Source organism: Danio rerio, chromosome 9 (genome assembly GCF_049306965.1).
Source record: "Danio rerio strain Tuebingen ecotype United States chromosome 9, GRCz12tu, whole genome shotgun sequence".
NCBI classification, from domain to species: domain Eukaryota; kingdom Metazoa; phylum Chordata; class Actinopteri; order Cypriniformes; family Danionidae; genus Danio; species Danio rerio.
Genome location: NC_133184.1, coordinates 13796931 through 13822299, shown reverse-complemented (window position 1 = coordinate 13822299; position 25369 = coordinate 13796931). Strand labels below are relative to the sequence as shown.

Genomic DNA, 25369 nt, shown 5'->3' with positions numbered 1-25369 from the left:
ATCTGTGCAGCAATCCACCAATCAGGCCTGTGTGGTAGAGTGGCCTGACGAAAGCTATTCCCCACCTGGAACTTGCCAAAAGGCTACTAAAAGACTCTCAGACCATAAGAAACAAAATTCTCTGGTCTGATGAGGCTAAAATTGAACTCTTTGGAGTAATTGCCAGGCGTTACGTTTAGAGAAAAGCAGGCACTGCTTATCACAAGGCTAATACCATGCTGTGGGGATGTTTTTCAGCAGCAGGAACTGGAAGACTATTTAAGATAGAGGGAAAGATGAATGCAGCAATGTACAGTAACATCCTGGATGAAAACCTGTTTCAGAGTGCTCTTGACCTCAGACTGGGGCGATGATTCATCTTCAAAAAGGACAATGACTTAAAGTACATCGCCAAAATATCAGTGGAGTGGCTTTACAACAACTCAGTGAATATCCATGAGTGGCACAGCCAGAGCCCATAACTAAATCCAATTGAACATCAGAAGATCTAAAAACGGTTGTACGTACACCATCGCTTCCTATCCAACCTGATAGAGCTTGAGAGGTAATACAAAGAGGAATGGGCAAATATTCCTTCAGACAGATAGTGTTACATTGTGTTTTCACATTTTCATTATGGGTTATTGTGTGTAGAATTTTGAGAAAATAAATAAATTTATTCCATTTTGGAATAAGGCTGTCACATAAACAAATTTAAAATATAAGGACTATGAATACTTTCTGGATGCACTATATATATATATATATATATATATATATATATATATATATATATATATATATATATATATATATATATATATATATATCTCAGTGCTTCCCACACATAGACTTATAGGTATATTTACGGCCGCCCAAGTCTATTCAATAACACTTTTTTTCTATTATTATCATCCTTTTACACTCTTTTTGTATCCACCTAATATAATTAAACATCTGCGATTGATTAAGTAGTAGAACATCTTCTCTCGTTTACACGTTTCTTTCTGTGTGCGAGAGACCTGTTAGCACTCTCAAAGACAGTCTCACGTGCTCTGCAGACACACAGAGACATGTCTTTTGGGAACTTAAAAAGTTTGTCCGGGCCGGGTCTTTAAATCTCCTAAAATGTTCAGGATTCAACTTTTGCTTTTGCTTTCTAAAGGTTGTATGCGTTTTTGCATTAATATTTTATAAAAGACTATTTACAGATTCTTTCACAACTGACGCACACGTGCACGCACAGCCACGAGATAAAAAAAAAAAATTAAATTCTTCAATCTAAATGATTCAGAAAAACTTTACTATGTGCTCGAAGAGGATGAAATGACTCATCAAAACTGGCTGCAAAATATACTTATATCATTCATTCATTTATTTTCTTGTTGGCTTAGTCCCTTTATTAATCCGGGGTCGCCACATTGGAATGAACCGCAAACTTATCCAGCAAGTTTTTACGCAGCGGATTTCAGCCGCAACCCATCTCTGGGAAACATCCACACACACATTCACACACACACACACACACACACACACACACACACACACACACACACACACACACACACACACACATACAATACGGAGAATTTAGTTTACCCAATTCACCTGTACCGCATGTCTTTGGACTGTGGGGGAAACCGGAGCACCCGGAGGAAACCCACGCGAACGCAGGGAGAACATGCAAACTCCACACAGAAATGCCAACTGAGCCGAGGCTCGAACCAGCGACCTTCTTGCTGTGAGGCGACAGCACTACCTACTGTGCCACTGCTTTGCCCAATATACTTATATATATTTCATAAAATACATTTTAATATATACAGTAAATGTGCCTTAGTTAAATAATCTACAAGTTTTAACCTTGTAATAACAATAATTTTCAGAAATAATTTCTATTTTTTTTCCTTTTTTCTGTCGTTTATTTCTCATTTGCTGATAAATTTATTAATTTGATGATGTTAATATATTACATAGGCTATTTTATATACATATCTAAAATGCTTTGGCATTTAAGCTTGCTTGAACTTAAAAAAGAGAGAGAGGCAGACGTGGATCCTGAATAGCATAAAAGTAACAGAAATAGTGGATTTCTTTTTCTTTTTTACTTTGACCCATTGAAAACAAACAGTGTATAACAGTGTCATAATAATTAAAATTATTGTTAAATATTAAAATATGTTTTGTTTGTCACACATAGTTAACTACTAATTTATGTCATGTGAGTAAATGTGTTTCAATCTGGGTACCACCGCAAGTATATTTCAAACCTGTGGGAAGCACTGTATATATTCATTAAGTACATTACATAGATCCAAAGTGAGAGTAAATAGATGTATAATGTTACATTAAATGCTTTTGTTTAGAACAGTTTATCAAAGAATCATAAACAAATGTATTCTGGTTTCCATAAAAATACTGAGAACAATAAATCATGCTATTGAGCAGCAAATCATAATGTTAGAATAATATCTGCAGATCATGTGACTAAAGACTGGAGAAATGATGCTAAAAATTTCAGCACAGGAATCAATGACATGCTATATATTGAAGTAGAAAACACTCATTTCAAAGTACAGTAACATTCCACGCTATTATTAAAGTGGAAAGGCTGGGCACAGTGAACTTAATTCAAAAACATAAACAAGGAAAGTCTAAGCGAAGCCAAGCTTTTTAATAGTCGTTTATAAATGTGCTTTCTACAACAATATATTTGAAATGCTGCTGTTCATCGCTTGTCTCTTAATTTAAATAAATGTTTTTTAGCTTTATCAGTTTCAAATTAGCTTACAATCACTCTGAAATCTTTCAGTAAAGACCCCTCGTATTTTTTTACTACTATGATACACTTGTGCAGTTTTTTTTTTTTTTTTACAATATGATTAAATTAAAATCAGAGCGGCATCATTAGTTTGAGTATCAGTACATACAGTGAGCCAGTAACAGACTTTAACCAAAGGTTGCATATAATCACAAGTGTCAGTTATTATTAAAACTTTACACATACTGAGTGCTTGAATAATTCAGACTGTATATTGATGTTATTGATACAAAAATAATTAATCTTTTAAGTCAAGTGATGGGTGTTGAAATGTAAATTAGTTGTCTGTCAGTCAAAAGGTCAGTATGAAAAGGTATACAAATGTTGTAACCGTGAGTAGAACGTGAGCCGCTTGTTGAGACCTGAAATAAACAAGCACATCTTGACTTGACCTGTAATCCGTGTCTATTTACTGTATATGGCACCTGCTCCATAAGACTGTGCGCGAGTTGGCACAGCTGCAGCTGGACTCACAAACCGACCCTCCTATGTAGTCTTCTCAAGCTGAATCTGGTTGTAACAGGCCTGAGGGCAGAAATAAACAGAGGGAAAGAGATTAGAGTAAAAGATGGAAGAGAATGAAAGGGGAGAATGAAATCCTTGAAGACTTTTAAGGCTTTTTAAATCAAACCCTTGGTCTGTACAAAAAAAAAATGGGGTCGTGTCATACATTAACCGCTCAGTTACGAGTCGTGAAAAAGTGTGCGTGGATAATTCTGAAACTGTAATTCTCACTTTGAGAGTTGTCAGCATGAATCCCAGTTGTCCCAGCTGTAGATTGCTGTCTGTGAGGTCTTCTATCAGACTCACTTCAGAGCCCAGGTTTCTGATCCTGCACATTCACAAGCAGGTTCTTTAGGTGAGCAGACAAACTGCACATACAGTACATTAAGATTATTTACCCCAAAAATGTACATTTTGTTATTAATTACTCACTCTCAAATCATTTCAATTCCCTTAGACCAGTGGTTCTCAAACTTTTTTCAAGTACCACCTCAGAAAAGAATTGTTTCTCCAAGTACCACCATATTGAAAAGTATTGAAATACAGCAGCGTAATAGGCCTAATATAGCAGCTACAGCTCTGTAACACTTCGGTAACACTTTACATTAAGGTTCATTAGTTAATGCATTTACTAACATGAACTAATTATGAACAACACATGTACAGCATTTATTAATCATAATTGAACATTTACTGATGCATTATTAACATCCAAGTCTGTGCTTGTTAACATTAGTTAATGCACCATGAGTTAACATGAACTAACAATGAACTACGGTATTTTAATTAACTAAAGTTAACTAACATGAACAAATACAGTAGTAAATGTATTGTTCATTGTTTGTTCATGTTAGTAAATGCATTAGTTAACATTAACTTATGAACCTTATTGTGAAGTGTGACCTGCACAGTTAAAAAAAAACAGGCAGATTAATTCCTATTATTAAGAATATTTGTTATTTTCAGCCACTTTAAACATTATAAATAGTTTAAACATTAACACTGTACTGTTAACTATTAACATATAGTAGCCTATTCATTAAAACCTGGAAATGTTGCTTGGACCTCAATAAAATAGTCATCATATGCATGTAAATATATGACATGTTCCTCCGCGTAACCACTAGAAGGTTACCTGCGCACCGCTAGTGGTACCCGTACTACAGTTTGAGAACCACTGCCTTAGACTATTGATTAATGACCAATTAAGGTATTTTAGATTAAATCCGAGAGCTCTCCCAAGACAGCAATGGTTCTGAGAGGTTCTAAATCCAAAAAGGGAAGCAAAAACATTCCATGTGACTTCAGTGGTTATTATGCAATCAAATGTAGTTCCGGACCCCCCCTATTGTGCAGTGTGTGAACACAGCAGCAACATAATACTACCCCAGATGATCATGCACTGTAAAAACAATGGCAATTTGATGATTTAGAAAGTCATGGAGTGTGAATTCGCCATTAATCAGTGTTTCAAAGATGAACAAAGTCTCAAGGGATAACATACTTTATAAATAACATTATAACAAACATTATAAATAAATAAACATACTTTTCACTTTGGCTTTACTTATCCTGTAATAACCCCTTATTATGTGTGTAGCCATTTGTGAAAGAGATCAAAGTGCAGAATAAAAAGTATTGTTTCAGAAAAGAAAAAAGGTGTGAATTTGACTTCCTGCACAAACAATGTCTCCTTTTGCGTTGAAACACAAGCGGTGTTTGACCTAAATATTTAAAAGCATAATATAAACCCTTTCTGTGTCTCACTGGGTAGAACGGAGTTGAGGGTTAGGACAGGTAATAAGTAAGTGAAGAACAGGTGTAGGAGGGTGGCAGGGGTTATCACTAAGTTAATAGATGCGATCGGTAAGTGAAGAGTGGCTTTGGCGGCCTTCCGTAACTTGTGGAGCCCTATATAAAATAATACATCAACAAAATAAAATTCATACACAATTCACGTTTACAAAATTGAATTTGTAAATACAAAACGCAGTTCGTAAATAAACAAATCACAATTCGGAAAATCAAAACACAGTTCATAATAACACACATACAATTTTTTTGAGAAAATATTTCAGACTTCTACTTGTTTTATGAATTGTGGTTTGAATTTATTAATTTAATTTGTGTTTATAAATTGTGTTTTGAATTTACAAATTGGATTTTTTAATCGTGAATTGTGTTGTGCATGTTTGAGTTTGATTTTTGCAAATGTATTATTTTTGAGACGAATCTGGCTCCATATTGGATCCACTTGAGGGTTTGAGTAAATAAAAAAATTGGGTTGAACTGTCCCTTTATATCTACTGTATCAACAAACTGCGTAACCTGACCTTCTGTCCAAGCATGCCTTTGCACTTTTGTCATCAAAACGTTCAGACTACAATCGGACTACATTCGCACATGTGAAGAGAACTGTTTGCATAGGATTATTTTTAAACAAAAAAAAAACTTATCACCATTCACTGCCATTTTAGGAATAACCAAGGATACAGCTTAAAAAATCTTCTTAAATGCTATACAGAAGGAAAAATTCACATACGTCTTGGATAACCTGAGGGTGAGTAAATTAACCAGAAATGTTCATATTTGGGTGGACTATCCCTTTAAGGTCAAAATGCAATCAAAGTTAGTACCGTGCACGCAGCACCACATAGAGGAAAATTGGAAAGAGGTCGTCCATGCACCACAAAAAGTCCTGGCAAAGAATAGCCTGCACGTCCTGGGTGACCTCCTCAAAAGTCAGCTGTATCACCTGCAACTTGTCTGAAGGAGTGAATGCTGTGCTGTACAAAAAAAAAAGGAGTAATTCAAAAGATAGTGTTAAAAATAAAGTGTTGCTGTGGTTTTTCTAATTTTGTTGCACCAAGCTGTCTTTACCTGATCTGTTGCAGGGTTTCAACAGCAGTGGAAAAGCAGGCGTCTTTAGTACTAGGCAGAACCTGTCCATTAAACCCAAATGATCGAACATGAGATATTATATACTGTTAACTTTTCCAACATTTTGTCTTTAAAATGAGAGAAAACGTCACCTTCTTTATTTCCCCCAATACAGAGATAGAAACCGGCCAGAATTTTCTGAAAAACAAGATGATAACATTCAACTATAACAAAAGCCATTGTAACTTTCTGGTCTTAAAATACAGGATCCATAAAAATTATTTGGATACTTAAGCCAGCCTTATTGCATTACATATATATATATATATATATATATATATATATATATATATATATATATATATATATATATATATATATATATATATATATAATAATTTTAAATATATCAAATTTGTTTGTTTTTTAAAATTTAATGATAACACTTTCTGTGAATCCTACATTTATGATGCATTATACAGGTATTCGTAAATGGCGTAGTGATACAACGAAATAAAAATTTTGGTTGATAAAAATAAACTGATAACTCTTCATATTCGGAAGCTGATAATGTTTTTACAGGCTGATAAATTGCCAAAATATTGTGCATTGATATTCTTAACCTATAATGATGCACACAATAAAAAAAGTTTAACAAATACTTTTCATAGAGTAGTATGACAACTACAGTAAAAACAGCGACATATTATAGTTCCCATAGTTATAATGTATCGTAGGTCTCCAATCTTCACTGTCTATTAACCCCTTTATAACCTATTTTAGTAGTTTACAATGCATTATAAATACCGGTTTTACAGAAATAATTGTTTCAATTCATTTTTGCATTGACTTCTTACTGTTCACCACAGAACTGTCTAAATACATTTGCCATATTAAATCAAAATAATTTGTTGTTAATTTGACATTTTAAATCTAATACATTCACTTAAACATATGCAACTGTCTGAAAATATGCTATTCCAAATTTCCTCCAACGGTGATGTTAAAGAGCCCATATTATGGGTTTTTGAAAATTCCCCTCCATGTAGTGTGTAACACAGCTCTAAGTGAAGTGAAGTATCCAGCTAAGGCTTAAATCTGTAAGAATACAGTGTTTAAAACTGTTGATTCATCTATAAAAGAGTCGATTCATAGTGCTTCAAACGAGTCGCCTTGATACCGACTCATTAGGTGTTTCGCCATGACGTACGAACGAAACAAAGTTTTTCACGTGCACGCGCAAACCCGGGAGATTTCAAACCTGAGGCCCCGCCCTCTGACGCAGTAACCCAGACACACACACACACACACACCCACCCACAAACACACGCACACAAACATGCCGGTCGATTGAAGTCACATTGCAGATGGATATATTGAGTCTCTACCCAAAGATGAAACCTCAGCATTATAGCCAAGCAGTTGGAAACTACTGGAAACTTCTGGAAGCTACATGCTACAAAGAATACTTCATCTGCGTTTGTTAAAGGAAGGATCAGTAACTTACTGATGGACATCAGGATGGGTTTCTTCCATTTCTCAAGTGTAAGTACGTGCGGTTAAAGTTGTTGCCTCGTTGACTCTAGCTTGCAAATGTATTTAGTTGTGATTTGTTACTTGTAACCGAGTGTACTGTATCAGGTTAACTGGCTATATTCTCTTATCGCGTGCAAAGTCACGTTAAAAACGCGACGCGTGCTGCTTTGTTTATGGAGCTCCGTGGTAACGTTAGAGGTGTGCATACCCGCGGCTGTCCCCGCGCCAGATTTCTGCGGCGCGGGAATAAATTTCCGAATAAATCGCCGGAGCGGTCGGTAACGGGTTTGATTTGGGACGGGAGCGTGCTGCCTGAGAAAGAGAAAGATGTGTCTGCTTGGTGCTTGTGTGTTAGTGCGCACTCGCGCGTATGAGAGAGAGAGAGAGAGAGAGAGAGAGAGAGAGAGAGAGAGAGAGAGAGAGAGAGAGAGAGAGAGAGAGAGAGAGAGAGAGAGAGAGAGAGAGAGAGAGAGAGAGAGAGAGAGAGAGAGAGAGAGAGAGAGAGAGAGAGAGAGAGAGAGAGAGAGAGAGAGAGAGAGAGAGAGAGAGAGAGAGAGAGAGAGAGAGAGAGAGAGAGAGAGAGAGAGAGCGAGCGAGCGAGCGAGCGAGAGCTTTATGCTTGGTGCTGTGTGTGTGTTTATACAGATTTTCGGTTTTGTTCTCCCCGCTCTTTAGCGGGATCGGGCGCGGCGGGCAGAATACGGGGCGGGTTCTAAGGCTAAAACCTGGCGGGTGCGGGCGGAAGCGGGAGCGTTCTCGTCCGGAGGTGTGTGTGTGTGTTTGTGTGTGTGTGGCAGCTAAAATCCACGCCTACACTATCTAGCGTGTATAAACTGTGATTACTTTTTATATTGCTGATTAGCTATTGGCCATTTCACTCTCTGACTGAAGGCAGTCGACCAATCGCGACAGACTGTCATCGGTCCAATCAGCGCAGATTAGCTTCGCGCTAAGGAGGGGTTTGGGAACAAATGAATCACTGAACGATTCATACGGGAGTCGCTGGGATAATTAGGTAAAAATAAATGCAGATTATAAGACCATGAAAGTGTTTTTTGACCTTGCATGCATATTAGACTGTTGTTGGAGACCCTTACAACCAAGATATGACCCTATTTCATGTATAATATGGGCTCTTTAAAGCTTGTGGTTCATTAATGGCAATTCAAACAGCACTGCATTACCTGATGGTAAATTACAATTTTGTCTATGTCTGTAGGAGCTAGATTTTCCATTGAACATATTAAATCGTCACTTGTTTTGTCATTAAATGTCTTAAAAGTGAATTAGTGTAATAATATATGTGTGACTGTCATGCAGTTTGAATTGGGCTTAAGAGTGCAAACACTTCTTGGGCCCACTGTAAAGACATCTTACACACTGTAACACGATGTTATTCAACATAGTCCCATTGCTTTTGCCACTTACTGTTGCACCCCAAGGAATGCAAGAAGGGCTAGATCAGGCTGTTTGTTGAGTCTTAACACACAGTTCCAGTACAGCTCCTCCTCTCTCTCTTTCTCCAAAGTATAGAGGGTGAAGAGTGGAGGGTAGAGCCTCGGCAGTAGCACCGGCAGGAGGAGACTTGAGCTGCTCACGGTCCAACTGCAGCACACAATACACACACAAGCCTGTTTAACTCTTATGACAGTATACTGTACCCAATAAGAACACCAAGAGTGGGCGACAGAGCTAAAAATCATATTTTGATATATATATTTTTTTGCTGAATCATAATAAACAGCGTCTCTGTATGTTCTTATATTTAGGGTGCTTTCACACCTACACTTTTGTTTTGGAACGTATCTCGTTTGCCCAGTTAGGGCGGTTCGTTTGGCATATGTGAACAGGGCAATCGCTCTCTGTTCCGCGCCAAAGTAATCGCTCCGAGATCGCTTGAATGAGGTGGTCTCGGCTCGATTGAAACTAACCCTGGAGCGGATCGATTGCAGTGAGAATCCCCAGTAATCTCGCATCTCCCTCCGGTCCTCAAATAAGCATCGTCGCGCACCCTTCTCACCCCTGCCCACCGCGTCTCTCCTCAGACACGCCGCGCGCATGCACCCTGTCAATCACCACCAAACCACCTCCTCTCCTGACAGCTTAGCGGGATGCTGCAAAATAAACCCTGACACTCTGACCAATGTAAGGAGAGTTTACTCGCACATGACTTGTTTTAGCTGTTTTGGTCGGATTAGAAACTTTGCAGTGTGAAAGCGAACCGCTCTAAGAGCAAAGAGCAACACTGTAACAATTGTAATCTCTGTTTCGGAACAACTGAATCGATTCACAGGTGTGAAAGCACCCTTAGATGGTAAAAAGCAGTGACTGTTTTCAGTTTTTTCTCTTCCTGCCTAATGTTGTTCAATGAAAAAGAAACTGTGAACACAAACATAATAAAGGTAACAATGTATCTTATGCTACACATAATGATAAAAAAACATCACTTTCTAAGGTTCTAACATTGACATTTAAATGCTAAAATAATGCTTTTTTTTTAAAAAAAAAAGGCAGATGTTAAGACCAAACTATTTTTATTCCTCCATTACATTATTCACATGAAGCTTGCTGCTTTCATAAAAAATACACTTATTTATAAGTAGGGCCAGAAGGAATTTGCGGACATTTTTTTTCTATTTCTGCGCAGAATTGTGGTACAAATCTGTGGATTTATGCATAATTATTTTGGGAGTATCATAACTAAAACCTTATTATATGAAATAAAAAAGTAACACCTTTTTAACTTTTATTTATTGTTGGATAAGTTGACGGTTCATTCTGCTGTGGCGACCCCTGATCAAAAAAGGGCCTTAGCTGAAGTAAAAATGAATGAATGAATGGATGTTGGAAAAAGCAGCCATTGACTTCTATTGTATTTTTGGTTCCTAACATGGATGTCAATTACTGCATTTTTTCAAGATTTATCTTGTTTTGTATTCAACAGAAAACATAAACTCATAAACATTTAGAACCACTTGTGTGTGAGTAAATGTTGAGAAAGTTTTCATTTTGGGGTAAATAATGACTTGTATTTTTTATTTTAGCAGAAACAAATACCTGTCAAATGTAAGTAAGAACTGGGGAAATCAGCGAATCTCAAATACATCAAGCAGTCTGCCAATTTGTTAGCAGCACATATTAAAGCATCTGATGGAGCAAAAGATGCATGCTAACTATATATCTTACAGGACATTTTCCAAAAAAACTGAATGCCTAATTTATACATAAATGTTTGGCGGCCTACAAGGTTTGGAACAGTCTTCCTTATTAATGCAACTTAATGGGAGTAATCTGATTAATTGATCAGTATTAATAAAACGATAGCTCAGAAAGAGTGGTGAATTCTTACCCCTGCTGTGGAGCTTCTGAATGAGTACTGCTGTTCAGAGAGTCTGTGCCCTCATCTGAGGAACAAGACGAGTCCACAATAAAACCTCCATCCTCAGGGAGACCAGGAAACAGAAACCTGCGATAAACACACGCAACAACTGTTACAATCCTGTGGGTTTTGAGATTACGAAATGAATGCTATGCCTCATTGTTTCAATTAGCAGAGTTCACAGTGTAGTAAAACAGTGAAACTGAAAGAAGAACCGAAACTTCACAACAAGCAAAATTTTTTCTATGAAGTTTGCAACATTTAAGGCACTGGAGTTTCTCATCTTGAAGCAATAAGCGGAAAGCCTGAGTGTATTACCTGACTATGTGGAAAATGCGTGTTAGGTATGACTGGATCTCCTCCACTGCCTGCTGCAGGAGGCGTCTGCTAGAGCCCACTCCAACATAAGTCATCCTGTACACGGTGACAAGGGTCTCCAGCAGCCAGCCCAGTGGGTGCAGAGGGGTATCACAAGCCTAAAGACAGATTTTACACCCACAAAAAAATATTACCTTTCAAATAAATCGAAAAAGAAGGCATTTTAAACAATGTTGGAAACCTGTAACCTATGGAAGATTAAAGGATAGGTAAACTTTCCAAAGATGAAAATTTACTTACTATTTACAGTACTCACTAGATATCCACAAAATAAAATAAAAAATACATATGATGATTTTTAAGAAAACTGAAAACCTTCAACTTCCATAGTAGGAAAAACAAATACTATGGAAGTCAATGGCTACAGGTTTCCAATATTTTCCTAAATGTCTTATTTTGTGTTGAGCAGAGAAAAAAAAAAACTCATGAAGGTTTGAAACGAGTAAAGGGTGAGTAAACAATAACAGATTTTTTTCAGTTTAGGGTGAACTATCCTTTTAACGATTACAGGTGTCTATCATTCTTTAAATTATTTTCTTCTGTTTACAACAGAAAAAAAAAACTTGTTTGGAACAAGTAAAGGGTGAGTAAATGCAGAATAATTAATACCAATTTTGCAGAAAAGGCAAACTTTTTATCTTTGAGTAAACCTTTGAATGTTCAGACTATTGTTAAAGTGCTTACAGCTGAGCGTTTTGAAAAGAAATCTGGTGTTTTCAGCTTCACTGTATTTTATTATCTCCTAACCCTAGCCCAACCCTAAACCCACCCCTCACAGTAACATAAAAATGCTCATTGTTGTACACTGTGGCAAATATTATGCTATACTGATGTGCACAAGTGGTGACGCTGTGGCGCAGTGGATTGCATGTTCGCCTCACAGCGACAAGGTTGCTGATTCGAGACTTGGCTTGGTCAGTTGGCATTTCTGTGTGGAGTTTGCATGTCCTCCCCATTTGTGAGTTTCCTCTGGGTGCACAAGTCCAAAGACATGTGGTACAGGTGAATTGGTCTAAAAATTGACCGTAGTGTATGAGTGTGCATGGATGTTTCCCAGTGATGGGTTGCAGCTGGAAGGGCATCCGCTGTGATCTGTACTGTTAGGTAGACTTTATTGTTTATATGTCTTTGGACACCTCACCTTTACAAGATACCGACGGATGTTGTTGTAGGAATTTGCAGTAACAGGGCCCTCATGCAGAGGAATCACCTCAAGACACTCCAGCATCTTAGTTTGTGATCGGCTCAACTCTTCTGAACTACACACACAAACACAAACACAAACACACACACACACACACACACACACACACACACACACACACACACGTCACTGATGATTGCTTCACACACTCAAGAAATAGTTCACAAAATGTCATTTACAGACTCTCAAGCAGTTTATGACTTTCTTTTTCTGATAAATACAAGATTCTTAATATTACATAAGAATGCTGGAAACCAGTATGCACTGACACACATGGTAAGACAAAAATACTATGAAAGTGAATGGCTACCGGTTTCTGACATTTTTCAAAATATCTTCTTTTGTGTTTAATAAAAAAAAAAAAAAAACTACAAATTTAGAACAAGTGGATGTTGAGTAAACTAAATTTTCATGTATGGGTAAACTGCATTTAAGTGCACATGAACGTTTGTTTTTGCATAAGTTTAAAAATGATTTAATTATTAGAGAGTTCTTATTTATTTTAAAGGGGTGGTCCACCACAATATCATATTTTAAAATTTAGTTGATGTGAAATGTAGCTGTGTAAACATAAACAACATCTCTGAATGTAAGATGTTCAAAGTTCAAAGCAAAGGAAGACTTTGGCTTTTTCAGAGTTAGTTTAGCGAAGACTACAGCGAACGAACTTGGAGACAACTAAAAAATACATTCGGGCTAGTGAGATCACAAGGGCTTCCTGTTACATGCATTCACCTCACGCACACACCTTGCGCTGTGAAGGGGCGTGGCCAGATGCACTGTAATGTTATAGCAGAAAAAGCTAAAATGCCGTCCAAACACTGCTATTTGCACAAAAAAAAATCTGTATTTGGGCTTCCAAAGGACACGACACAAAGAGAGAATTGCTTACAATTAAATTTTACAAATATGTTACAGAAAATTATTAAAAAGATATAGCTCTAGCAAAAACAAACTTCCAGAAACTCTCCCAGTTCAGCGCTGGATTTGGCTATTAACTCATCCAACTGACGAAGCTGTGGATGGTGAGCCACAACCTGGAGGTATGTTTATTTTATTATTAGCAGAGTAACTTTATATAATCAAAGTAAGATATATGTAAAAAAAAAAAACAACAACGTGATTTTCTACAAGTGAAGCATGAGCACACAAGTGTTATAAGCACAATCAAGCCTTAAAAATACACTGTGGATCACCACTTTAAAATAAGCTCTTGAGTGAGACATCATAACCTTGAGAACTTATTCATTTAAATCTATGTATACTGTACATATAGCACATACCGATCTCTCTGTTGTCTGCGTTTGGCAGTGAGGGAGATGGCGATGTTCTCCCAGGCTTTCTCCAATGCCCCCTGACCAGCGGTTTCACAGCCCAGTCGGCTCCAGCATTCCTCAAAGACGGCTTTCCACTTTTCTTCTGCAGGAACTGCATGTTGACCAGCCACACTACATACACACACATGCACACACATTTACAAACACTGTACATACTGTACACAAGAGGTGCAGCAGATCACAAGACTCACGGTTTGGATACCTAATAATGTTTATGAGATGATTTTCATAAAGAATAAATAAATACATCAAAGATAACTTTGCTAACCATTTAATTCTTGGACAACATTTATATAAATAGCAAAACAATAATAAAAATACATCAGTAAAAACAAGTAAATAAGTCAGTAATAAGATCAAAATAGACAAATTAGCAATAGCATAAATAAAATGCAAACTAATGGTTGGTTGCACAACCCAGAACCAGGTCATGAAAGAGTTTCTACTGGGCCACAAGAGTGCAAAATTACTCTATATGTACCACTTTATTGTGACTTACCCCTTTAAGAACCAATATCCATATTTGTGCACAATCACAGATCAGACACCTGAATCACCCTGCTGCTCCACTACTAGTATTCTAAATGTTTCGTTTTCCATGAGGGTATGAATCAGGTACAAACACAGTTGCTGCGTTCAAATTGTTTGAGATGGAGCAGGTGCGGTGCCCATCCTTATTAAGATTCAGTTACTACAGCATAAGTGGGAAACATCTTTCTATATTATAGTGAGTTGTTTTAGTTTGTGATTGCATGCATTTGTGATATAGATAAAGTTTCACATACATACTTGATAACACCTACCAACCAAAATACCCCACCTCACCATACAAATAAGTTTGCAGACCCCTGGTCTAGGGCAGTGGTCCACAACCTTTTTATCACCGTGAACTATCAACGCTTGACAGTCTTACCACAGACCGGGGGTAGGGGAGAGCAAAGGGGAGGGAAGGGGGGTGGGTGTTGGTGTACACAGATTGCTAGGTGACCATTAAACTATTTTTCAGAGGATGAGAAGCTGACAAAACATTACTGCAATTCTGATACAAGTTTTATTTATGAAGAAAATGAGAAAGCACTGCAATGTTTGGGTTTTTGTGTTTGTCTGATTAGCCGACCAAAATGTGCTTATTTATTTGTTTACGTTTTAATGCCATATCAGCAGCATCGTAGTGTACACAAATACACAATTTATTTCAGATAGATGTTGCATCTTTAATGTTGCATTTGTAAATAGTCAAGAGAAGTGAGTGATTTTATTGTCTTTTCTTGTTTGAATAATAGCTGATTTAATGACCCAATATTAAGATACACATACATTTTCCTTCTCAACTGTTTAGGTTTATTTAAGAAATAACTGACTGTGTTTATGAGGATACTCAGCAAGATTTAACAAGAAGCAATTTAAAAATAATACTTTAAAAATTAAAACACTTAAGAAGATGTAATTTCGTTGAATGCTTAGCATAATACACACAGAAAGCATGACTTAAGTACAAATTTTAGTTCTCTTTCAGATCTTCTTACATATGAATTGTTGAAAATCATTAATCTACTGTGAAACATGCTATGTATTTGTTTAACAGTGATCCATAGAATCATTTTAATATTTATTAGTCAGCTCCCTGGAATACTTGATTTTGATTTATCAATCATTGGTTAATCGTGTTATACGCAGGTAACAACGTCTGAAACTAATAACATCTGGGCCATCTTGCTATAATAATATAATAGTAATATAAATAGGTCAGTGTAGACTGCATCTGTCCAATTGAAACCTTTTTCTTTCTAAAGATTAACAATTAAATAAAGAGTACTAGTACATTATTACAGCTCAGATCAATGTCTTGTGTCTAATTGATCAGTTTTGTGGCAAGTAGCCGTGTAATAAGCAGCATAATATACATCTACTGTAGGTGGTTGTTTACACAGTATAAAGCCTTCAGTCTTGTACAAAAGCTCTCTGCTTCATATCAAGCTGCCTTATAAGCCTGATATGTTTATTGTGCAAAAACAACTGTTTACATGTATTATCCCTTACATAAACATCATACAACATACAAAAATAGACTAGACCAATGCATTATTTATTAACACTTACGGCATCTTGATATCTCTCCTTGCTATTTCAAAGGGTTTTGTAAAAGTTCCAGCCACTCTCAGTCCAGACCCCCAGTGGCCGTCAAAGACACCATCAAAAGAGTCTCCATTAGGCATGAACAGAATTCCCTTCACAAATCACAAATGTGGTTTAGACAGATTTACGGTCAGATTCAATAAACAGGGCAAATTAGTGCTGGAGTGCAATTCCATTAAAGAGCAGATGAAAGGGGAACGTTCTGCTGATACTGCGCAAATTAAAGAACACAAGCAAAGCAGTTCATTTTCTTAATGCGCAATGAAGTGCATAAAGCAGAGCAAATTAAGTAAAAAATAAACAGCCAATATTTATGAAGTGCATATAATTAACTAATACATAATTCATAAAAATCACTATTTTTAAAACAATATTAAATTAAGCTCATGAATCATTTCAACTTAACCCTTGTGTGCTGTTTGGGATGTTTTCATCCATTTTGAGTCTTAATTTGAATGCATGATTATTTGGTGTCAAGGCGATTCAATCAAAAAAAAATGTAAAATGAAAGTCAATGGGGCAAAAATAGCCACTGACATAACAAAAGGGGGCAGCGTGGTGGCGCAGCTGGTAGAGCTGTCGCCTTACAGCAAGAAGGTCACTGATTCTAGAATTCTAGATCCTCAGCTGGCATTTCTGTGTGGAGTTAGCATGTTCTCTCAGCGTTCGCGTGGGTTTTCTCTGAGTCCTCTGGTTTCCCCCACAAGTCCAATTTAAGACATGTGCTATAGGTTAATTGGGTAAGCTAAAATTGTCTGTTGTGTATGTGTACATGAGAGTGTATGGGTGTTTCCCAGTGTTGAGTTGCGGCCGGAAGGGCATCTGCTGCGTAAAATATGCTGGATAAGTTGGCGGTTCATTCCGCTGTGGCGACCCCTGATTAATAAAGGGACTAAACCAATAAGAAAATTAATCAATGACTGAATAACGTAACGTAAATAAAAGGTAAAAAAAGTTTATTTTAACAATACACAAGGGTTAAATTAAGTGAAACTGACTTGAAGAGCTTGAACAACTTAAAGTGGAAACATTACTTGCTTTAAGTTATAATTACCATAAAAAACATGTTATCATAACTTATTGATCATATCATTGTTACGGTGTACGAAGCATAGTCACATCATACTAGTGTTACCTTTCCACACAGTGTCCAGTCATCCTGAAAGTCACCCTCAAAGACTGTGTCGTCATCACAAAGAAGAGTCCCATTGCCCTGTATCAGATGAAAAAATATATATACAGAAATTTAAATTTTAAATTAAAAAATGAAGCAAAAAAAAAGGAATTCATTTATTTTCCTTCGACTTAGTCCCTTATTCATCAGGATTTTCCACAGCAGAATAAACCGCCGTATTCCGACATATTCCAACGTATTCCAACCCAGTACTAACCACTGAACCACCCACAAAAGAAATAACAAATGAAAATAATAAAAAAATTATATATATATATATACATATATATGTATAATGCAAAATACTACACACATTTTGTTTAGTGTAGTTGTATTATATCTCAATGACTTCAATTCAACTGACCATCATTCTGTTATTACAGAAGTTTCCTTCATAATACAATCCGAATTGTGTGATAACAACCCCGTCTCCGTGACGCTGGTCATCATGCCATATCCCCATGTACTTCTCTCCTCTAAAAAATACAGAAAGAAGTTTATGAATTGTTAATAACTGGAAGTTATTTCAGATCTCCAGTTTAGCAACTACATGTGCTTACCTGCTGAAGTCATCACACACCCCATAGCCTGTCCTCTTCCCTTGAACCCACTGACCCACAAACACACTACTGGACGAGGGAGAGGCCACTTTCCCACTGCGTAACATGCCGTGACCATGACGCATGTTCTCTCTGAAAGAGCCCTCATAGACTTCACCTGAAGCATACCTGCAGACACAGAGCAGTTGGAGCATTAAGATGTAGAAATTATTAGTTAGACATTGGAATTTTTCATACAAATTTTCATTATTATTACCAGAAAGTGCCAAAGCCATGCATTTTTCCTTCCTTCCAGTGACCTTGGTAACGCTCAAACTTGTTGAAGGTGGTACTGGGCGTCATAAAATCTCCAAACCTACACAGAACGGTAAATTTAAAATGTATTTTTGCAATACAGTATAAACGTTTAGTCAGCATGTTTTTTCCGCTTAGTTTGAAAGAAGATTATTGTGGATTTATTAATACTGCATTAAAAAACACTAATATTGTGGAATATTGATACAATTTAAATTAGGAGACTGTAGTAGTTTCTAAATATTTAAATTTGTAAATGTATTGATGTGATGGCAAAACTCTCATACGCCATTCTTCAGAAATCAACCTAATATAATGATGAACTAATTAAGAAATATTTCTGATTATCGATGTTGCTAATGTGCGGCTTAATATTTCTGTTGCTATAATAATAATAATAGTTTTAATAAGTATTATAATGATAATAATAATAATAATAATAATAATAATAATACGGGGTCACGGTGGTGCAGTGGGTAGCATGATCGCCTCACAGCAAGATGGTCGCTGGTTTGAGCCTCGGCTATGTCAGTTGGCAATTCTGTGTATAGTTTGTATGTTCTCCCTGTGTTGGCTTGGGTTTCCAGCAGATGCTCCGGTTTCCCCCACAAGTCCTAAGACATGTGGTATAGGTGAATTAGGTAAGCTAAATTATCTGTGGTATATTTGTTTGAATGAGTGTGTATGGATGTCATGGGTTGCAGCTGGAAGGGCCTTGACTGTGTACAACATATGCTGAATAAGTTGGCGCTTCATTCTGCTGTAGTGACCACAGATTAATAAATGGACTAAGCCAAAAAGAAAATGAATGAATGAATTAACTAATGAATTAATAATAATAATAATAATAATAATAATAATAATAATATTAATAATAATAATAATAATAAATATTTCTATTAATAAATAAATTACTGAACTTTTGAACAGTAGTCCACATACTAAACACATCGGTAAACATAAATATAACAGTGTGTACTGACCCATCTTCCAGTCCACTCTTGAATGTGCCACAGTACATTGTCCCATCAGGCCACTTCAAATTCCCTCTATTAAAAAAAAAATGAGCCACTGTAAAATCAGCTACAACAAGGGGTGCGTGATATTACTGACAAAAAAAATATCTTGAATGCATATGTGCTGGTCCCTTGGTTAGTTTATGAGTCATTCAATAAATTGAGTCAACGATTTGTTTAACACAGCAGATTTGTTCAGAAACAAAGCATGTGATAGACAGTCTTTAAAAGAGAAGTATATAGTGGGCCACAAAACAATGTGACTGCTATATATGGCAATTTGCATTTCTGAACTGCACATATGATGCAAACTTCACTTTCTGATTAAGCCAAGGCACAAGGTTTGTAAATGTTAGTGAAGTGATCCACTGATGATGGTAAATACTAATGACATGGCGGATGGAAAAATTGCATACAAACCACAAACTACAGAACATAGAATATAGGATATTGACTTATCGCACAACATATAGACATGACTTCAATCATTTTTGGTGATGCAATAAATATCACCCATACATAAAAAACAATTCTAGCAACATTTTAGCTGATTGTAAAACGTCTCTATCTCTATTATAGTTGTCAGTGTTAGTGTGGTTAAAAGAAAACACTATAGTATTTACTGTAAATTACTTCAGCATATTTTCATAAGGGTGTCTGACAACTGAAAATAGATCTGGTAGCACATATTGTAGCCTCTGTTACTCTTTATCCAGCACGTTTTTGTTAATGTTTATTATTATTTATTTGTTTAGGATATACATTTTCACATTCTGATTCCAATGCCTAATTATGAAATTGTAAATATTCAAAGAATTAAATAAAATATTCTTAAGAATTAAAGATTATGTGTTCTTTGGAAGCGTGTACATGAATTGTGATGATATTATATTGTAGTTCCGGCATTATATAATGAGTGGCATACAAATGGTTTTAAATGATAATAATATCATTCATCACAATATATTTTGGTGCAATATATTGTACGACAAAAAATAGATATCATGACAGGCCAATGTATACTTCTTCAATGATTTCACACAATAGGTCTGGCATTGCATTTGCACATGATTTCGCATGTTAACAGGTTTCAATGCTAATATTCAGAAAAACTGCACATTCACCTATATATCATACCCTAAAAGCAAAAAACTAAATCCTATAGTAGGATTTTTTGCTTTCATCATTTGATTTAAATGGTGGGCTTATAGTACTGTTTCATCACAGAGTGAAAGCTTTGATTTTTGTTAGTTTTTGACAGTTTGCATCTATTATAACAACACCACCCATTTTATTATTTTCTATAAGTTATGTACACCCCCTAGCCTAACAACAAAAAGTGACAAATTTTTGCATTCCTGCAAAATTCTTAATTTAAAACAAAAATAATCACACACAAAAAAAAAAATAATCTTATATGACTTATAGACATTGCGTACACGGCAAACGCAATGTATTTGAGTGTCTTTCAAAAAATGGCGTCTCTCCTGCGCACTCACAATCATTATATTACATTGAGGGGGAGGGGGAATCTTTTTCAGCCTGTGCAGTAAGCAGATGTGGGTGAAGCGTAAATGATTTACATGTAAAGTCAAGGCAAAAATGGAATTAGATATCCATGGTGTAAATTGGTCATTATGCACATTTGACACGCTTCAGACTGCAAAAGAAAGTGGGAAACATCTAACAAACGGAGCAATGGAGCAAACAGAACAGCAAGCAGCTTACAATGATGGAGATTAGTTCAAGGATGACGACTGCTGGACGTGACCAAATTTAAAAAGGAAATCATTTTTGCTTTACATGTATGGCTGATTAAATGATTTTGCTTAACACTTTCCCCACCGTTAACGAGTGAAAACGTTGCCCAGCCATTGATGAGTTTTACGGCAATCCATGTTTTAGATGTATTAGGGTAGGGGAAGCCTTAACACATGTAATAAGTGAGGTACATGATGTCAGATGATCTTAGGAGTGAAATCTGACAAAGAGAAAGTAGGATCGTGGATAAATATAAGAATCATACAACCTTCCTTTGACTTAACCCTTACCGTTTTAGATCTGTTTTAGATCTTGTCTTGACAAGAAACCAAAATAAAGAAGCTTTATTTCGATAATTTGTTCCATTGTCATTGTTTCAGATTGCACACCTTACATAGTAGGCTGCTTAATATAGCAAATAGATATAATTGTTTTCAAATAAATTGTTGCTCAAAAAAATAATAAATTGACAATTGGTAAGAAAGCAAGGTCTGATACTAGCGTAACCTCAGCAACAATAACATGTGAAAGCTTTAACTAAGTAATTTATACATTTTTTGCAATATTGTTTTTCTAAGGTAAGTGTGAATACAAACATGGGCATGCACTTACTTGCCGTGAGGTTTGCCTGACAGCCAGCGGCCTTCATATTTGGCATCTTTAAGTCGGCCCTCTTTGCTGAAGGTGTAGTTGGAAGTACGGGACACAGGAGGTTCACCTTTCTGGCTGCTTCTAGAAACACGCGTCCTCCCGTTCATGCCTGACACCAGCACTTCATCAATGGCCTGGTTAATGGCTCTCAGCCACTTGCCCTATAAGAGAAGCAGAAAGCAATTAATCCAAAGTAGAAAAAAACATGTGAAGAACGCTGAATTCTAAATGATTTACCTTTTCCAGAGGGGACGTTGCCAGCACAACAAAGCTATCTTCAGGTGTGGTCAGCTTAAGGCCAAGTCTAGCAATGACAATCATAGATTAACCTGTTTTTTTTAATAGTCATAAGCAATACGTTACCATTATAGTGTTTATGGATTATTATGTAACCTAAAAAGCTACTTATGTAAATACTAAATTCATACTTTTTATTTCTTATTTATACAGGCAAAAGCATTTATACAATGCATATAAGTTATCTATAAATATATATATGTTATTTTATTGTTTGCTTTATTTCCTACTTATTTAAATGTCCTTTATGTATTTTGTGTTGATATTCATGTACAGGTACTTTATGTACCCTGACCACAAAAATATTCCTTGTGTGTTTGCACACATTTGGCGAGTACAGCTCATTCTGACTCTGATACTAAAGGTGCAAAAAGAGATCCTAATACTAATACTAATGTTAGACCGTAACTATTGAAAGCCTATTTCCCACCTTGCAAATAGACATCCAAAGCAATGCCTCCTAAATTCATGGACATGCACTAAACAACATCACTACAATAACCATGTAACATTGACCAGTGTTAAATTACAGTTAGATAATAGAAAACCAAACCTAAAAAACAAACAAAAAAATAAGGTAAGGTCTTGATGTTGCCTGTAATACTAAATGCATAAATGCACCAATAATCCAATACTTTCTGAGCTCCTTTCAATCCTTTCTACATATTTTGTAGAGGTGTAAACCTACACTAGTCTAACGGTTTGGTTCAGTTACGATTATCATGCCATCGTTTCAGTTCAATTCGATATCTCTGTGCATCACGGTGCATTGACAACGCTTTCCATACACAATTTTACTTCACAGCACAAGAATACTTGTATTAAAATGTATCATATTTAAATACACCTTCTGTGTATTTGTAATACAGTCTTGTCCTAATGCAAGCAGTCAGATATATATAAACTATACCTTTAATTTTTCCTGCTCAAAGTAAACACTCTTTTTGAATGCATCAAACAAAACTTAAGTACATGCAACAACATGAGCATTTATAACAAATAAACAAAAGTAAATATTATCCTGCTTGCTTTCTGAGCACTGTCAAGTGAGTTGTTAAATGCTATGATTGGTCAGAAAACACCTATGACTCAACAGAAAAGGTTGCGATTGGCTGGTGCTGTTCCCCGATAAGTGACACTGATAATCTGATGCAGCAATCACAGCTGACACCATGACGCAGAGGAGAAAAATCACTCTGCAGAACCGCTGCAGATACCGAATTGTCCGTGTCTGCATCGCGGTGCACCGAAGAAACAATTAATTTTGACACCCATAATATTTTGACAGGCAGGTAGGACAGCCTGTCATAATGTTCAGTCTGAAAGTTTTGTATAAATGGACTTTGATCTTATATATATATATATATATATATATATATATATATATATATATATATATATATATATATATATATATATATATATATATATATATTTTTTTTTTTTTTTATTAATTATTTTTTTTGCAAGATGCTAAGGGTCTAATCCAATTCAATGATTTATGCTAAGCTCTGCTAAGTCACGCCGCCAGACCCAGAGATCGGCTGAATTGATTGGAAAATGATAATATTAAAATGTTTGACTCAAGGGAGTTGTAAAACTAGCCTTTTTGTAATTTGGAAAAAAAGTGTTCCTTTAAGAGTTCATTCAGTAATGCTTCTGCTTTTTACAGAGAGACTTATTAGGTATTTTATTAACTGTAGTTAGATTTTTTAACAAGGTGGTATAATTTGTATATTGTATAATGATGTTTTTTTGTTTTTTCTTTTATTGCCCAGCCATTTAATGGGCAGCTCAAAACGTATAGTTTGTGGTAAATGGGGTTTTGTTGGATTGTGATTTGGTGATTTTTGTATGATAATTAAATTTGTTGTTTGTGATGTTCAATGGTGACAAATGAGAAAGTCAACCTGATTCTTTTTGATGTAATACAAAGTAAGAAAAAATAAATCACAGAGCTCTCCCATTTGCACACTGTGATTCTATACTGGGGCAGAAATCTTTTTAATTTGGTATTGGCACAACAGTAATCTCCTAAATTAGTAAACGCAATCCCAGCCACTCAATATTTAATGCAATGTCACTTGCTTAAAAGTACACTTACAATCCCAAGCTTTCATCTGAGATGGGCTCCACCCAGAGTGTAGCAAGTGGATAGACATAATGAGATGAGAACTGTAAAAATAAAGAGAGATCAGTCAGTTACACACAAAGAAACCACTCCCTCATACTGTACAAAGTGCATTATAATAGCTTTGGCTTGCTGTGCTGCTACAGACACATTGCAGTAATAAACATTTAATAATTTAATGTGTAAATCAAACAGGTTCTACTGAATTACAAAAAAAACACACATTAGCCGTATAAGAGTGTATTTGTTTCTCACACATCTACACACTTCAGAAAATTAACTACTCTATTCTTGCACAAGGAAACCACACCCAACAACCACACATATCACAACAACATAAGCAAAAGCTCATTTATGTTCATGCAAGCAAAATGTATGCAATGGCACGTTAAATAAAGTGTTATGACATGATGTTATGGAGTTTTTTTGTTTATGTAATTTAGAGTACTGCTTCTGCTGTCAGGAATTGTTAAAATGTGTTTCTAAAGGGTTGTGCAGACAAAAAAGGTATTGAAAAGTTTAAATGTTCTTCATTTTCCAAACGCCATCCACCAAAAAGAAATACAGACCAACCAAGCATAGAAAATGTTACAGCAGTGTATATCACAGTTCATGTTTGAAGACCACAAACCAAAGTGAAGTAATATACCAGCATACTTAAAAATAAACACACAAAAAATTTGGGTGGCTTAATTGTTTTATGTTAATTGCATTTACATTTGTAAAAACTAAAAAAAATTACTTAATTCACTCATGTTGTCCCAACATGAATCTAGTAGAGCCCAGCATTTTTAACAGTGCAGACATAAATATTCGAAAACATTAACTGATATCTTTTTAAGGGTTAAATGAATAAAGATTACATTTTCATTTGGTTTGCTTCTAAAATAAAAATGGGATCAAAACTGTGGTGTTTAAATGTTTGAGACACCTTGAGCATTTTAGTGTGTTCTGTTTTTTGTCCCATAACTTTTTGTATTCTATCATTGCAAATTTTAATATATTAAATGTCACTTGTACATTTGTACAGTACAATGTACAATGTACATTATAAATTGCATGTGTTTCTTTCAAGGGAATTTTGTGAGCAGCCAAAAATGTACATTAAAATCTAAAATTAAGTGAACCTCCAGTTGCCAAAGTAAAGTCAAGCGAGCAGCAGATTAAGCACCTTAAATGCATTTTACTTCGCTTGTTGCAGCTGGGGGTTAACTTTCTTCACTGGGGGTACACATATTCCTTGTCATCGAAGCACATGCAACTGATAAGCAAACATCGGACATTTAATGCATGAAAATGTGCTGATGAAAATGTTAAGAAAAAAAACAATA

At 35.8% G+C, this 25369-nt stretch overlaps 1 protein-coding gene across 2 annotated transcripts in view; it reads right to left on the bottom strand.

Moving 5' to 3' along the window:
• Nucleotides 1-2221: 2221 nt before the first annotated feature.
• Nucleotides 2222-25369, bottom strand: part of als2a (alsin Rho guanine nucleotide exchange factor ALS2 a) — a 44578-nt gene continuing 21430 nt past the window's right edge. For both annotated transcript variants that reach the window (XM_021478854.3, XM_073912535.1), the window contains exons 16-34: nucleotides 24012-24082; nucleotides 21848-21914; nucleotides 21572-21771; nucleotides 19166-19231; nucleotides 18145-18243; nucleotides 17889-18056; nucleotides 17693-17804; nucleotides 17290-17367; nucleotides 16119-16246; nucleotides 13965-14129; nucleotides 12619-12736; nucleotides 11418-11575; nucleotides 11070-11186; nucleotides 9149-9325; nucleotides 6337-6382; nucleotides 6185-6246; nucleotides 5941-6090; nucleotides 3536-3632; nucleotides 2222-3325 (exon numbers count right to left, since the gene is read on the bottom strand). In XM_021478854.3, coding sequence (XP_021334529.1) covers nucleotides 3287-3325; nucleotides 3536-3632; nucleotides 5941-6090; nucleotides 6185-6246; nucleotides 6337-6382; nucleotides 9149-9325; nucleotides 11070-11186; nucleotides 11418-11575; nucleotides 12619-12736; nucleotides 13965-14129; nucleotides 16119-16246; nucleotides 17290-17367; nucleotides 17693-17804; nucleotides 17889-18056; nucleotides 18145-18243; nucleotides 19166-19231; nucleotides 21572-21771; nucleotides 21848-21914; nucleotides 24012-24082 — 2118 coding nt within the window. In that variant the 3' untranslated portion in view covers nucleotides 2222-3286. The remainder of the gene's footprint in view (nucleotides 3326-3535; nucleotides 3633-5940; nucleotides 6091-6184; nucleotides 6247-6336; nucleotides 6383-9148; nucleotides 9326-11069; nucleotides 11187-11417; nucleotides 11576-12618; nucleotides 12737-13964; nucleotides 14130-16118; nucleotides 16247-17289; nucleotides 17368-17692; nucleotides 17805-17888; nucleotides 18057-18144; nucleotides 18244-19165; nucleotides 19232-21571; nucleotides 21772-21847; nucleotides 21915-24011; nucleotides 24083-25369) is intronic.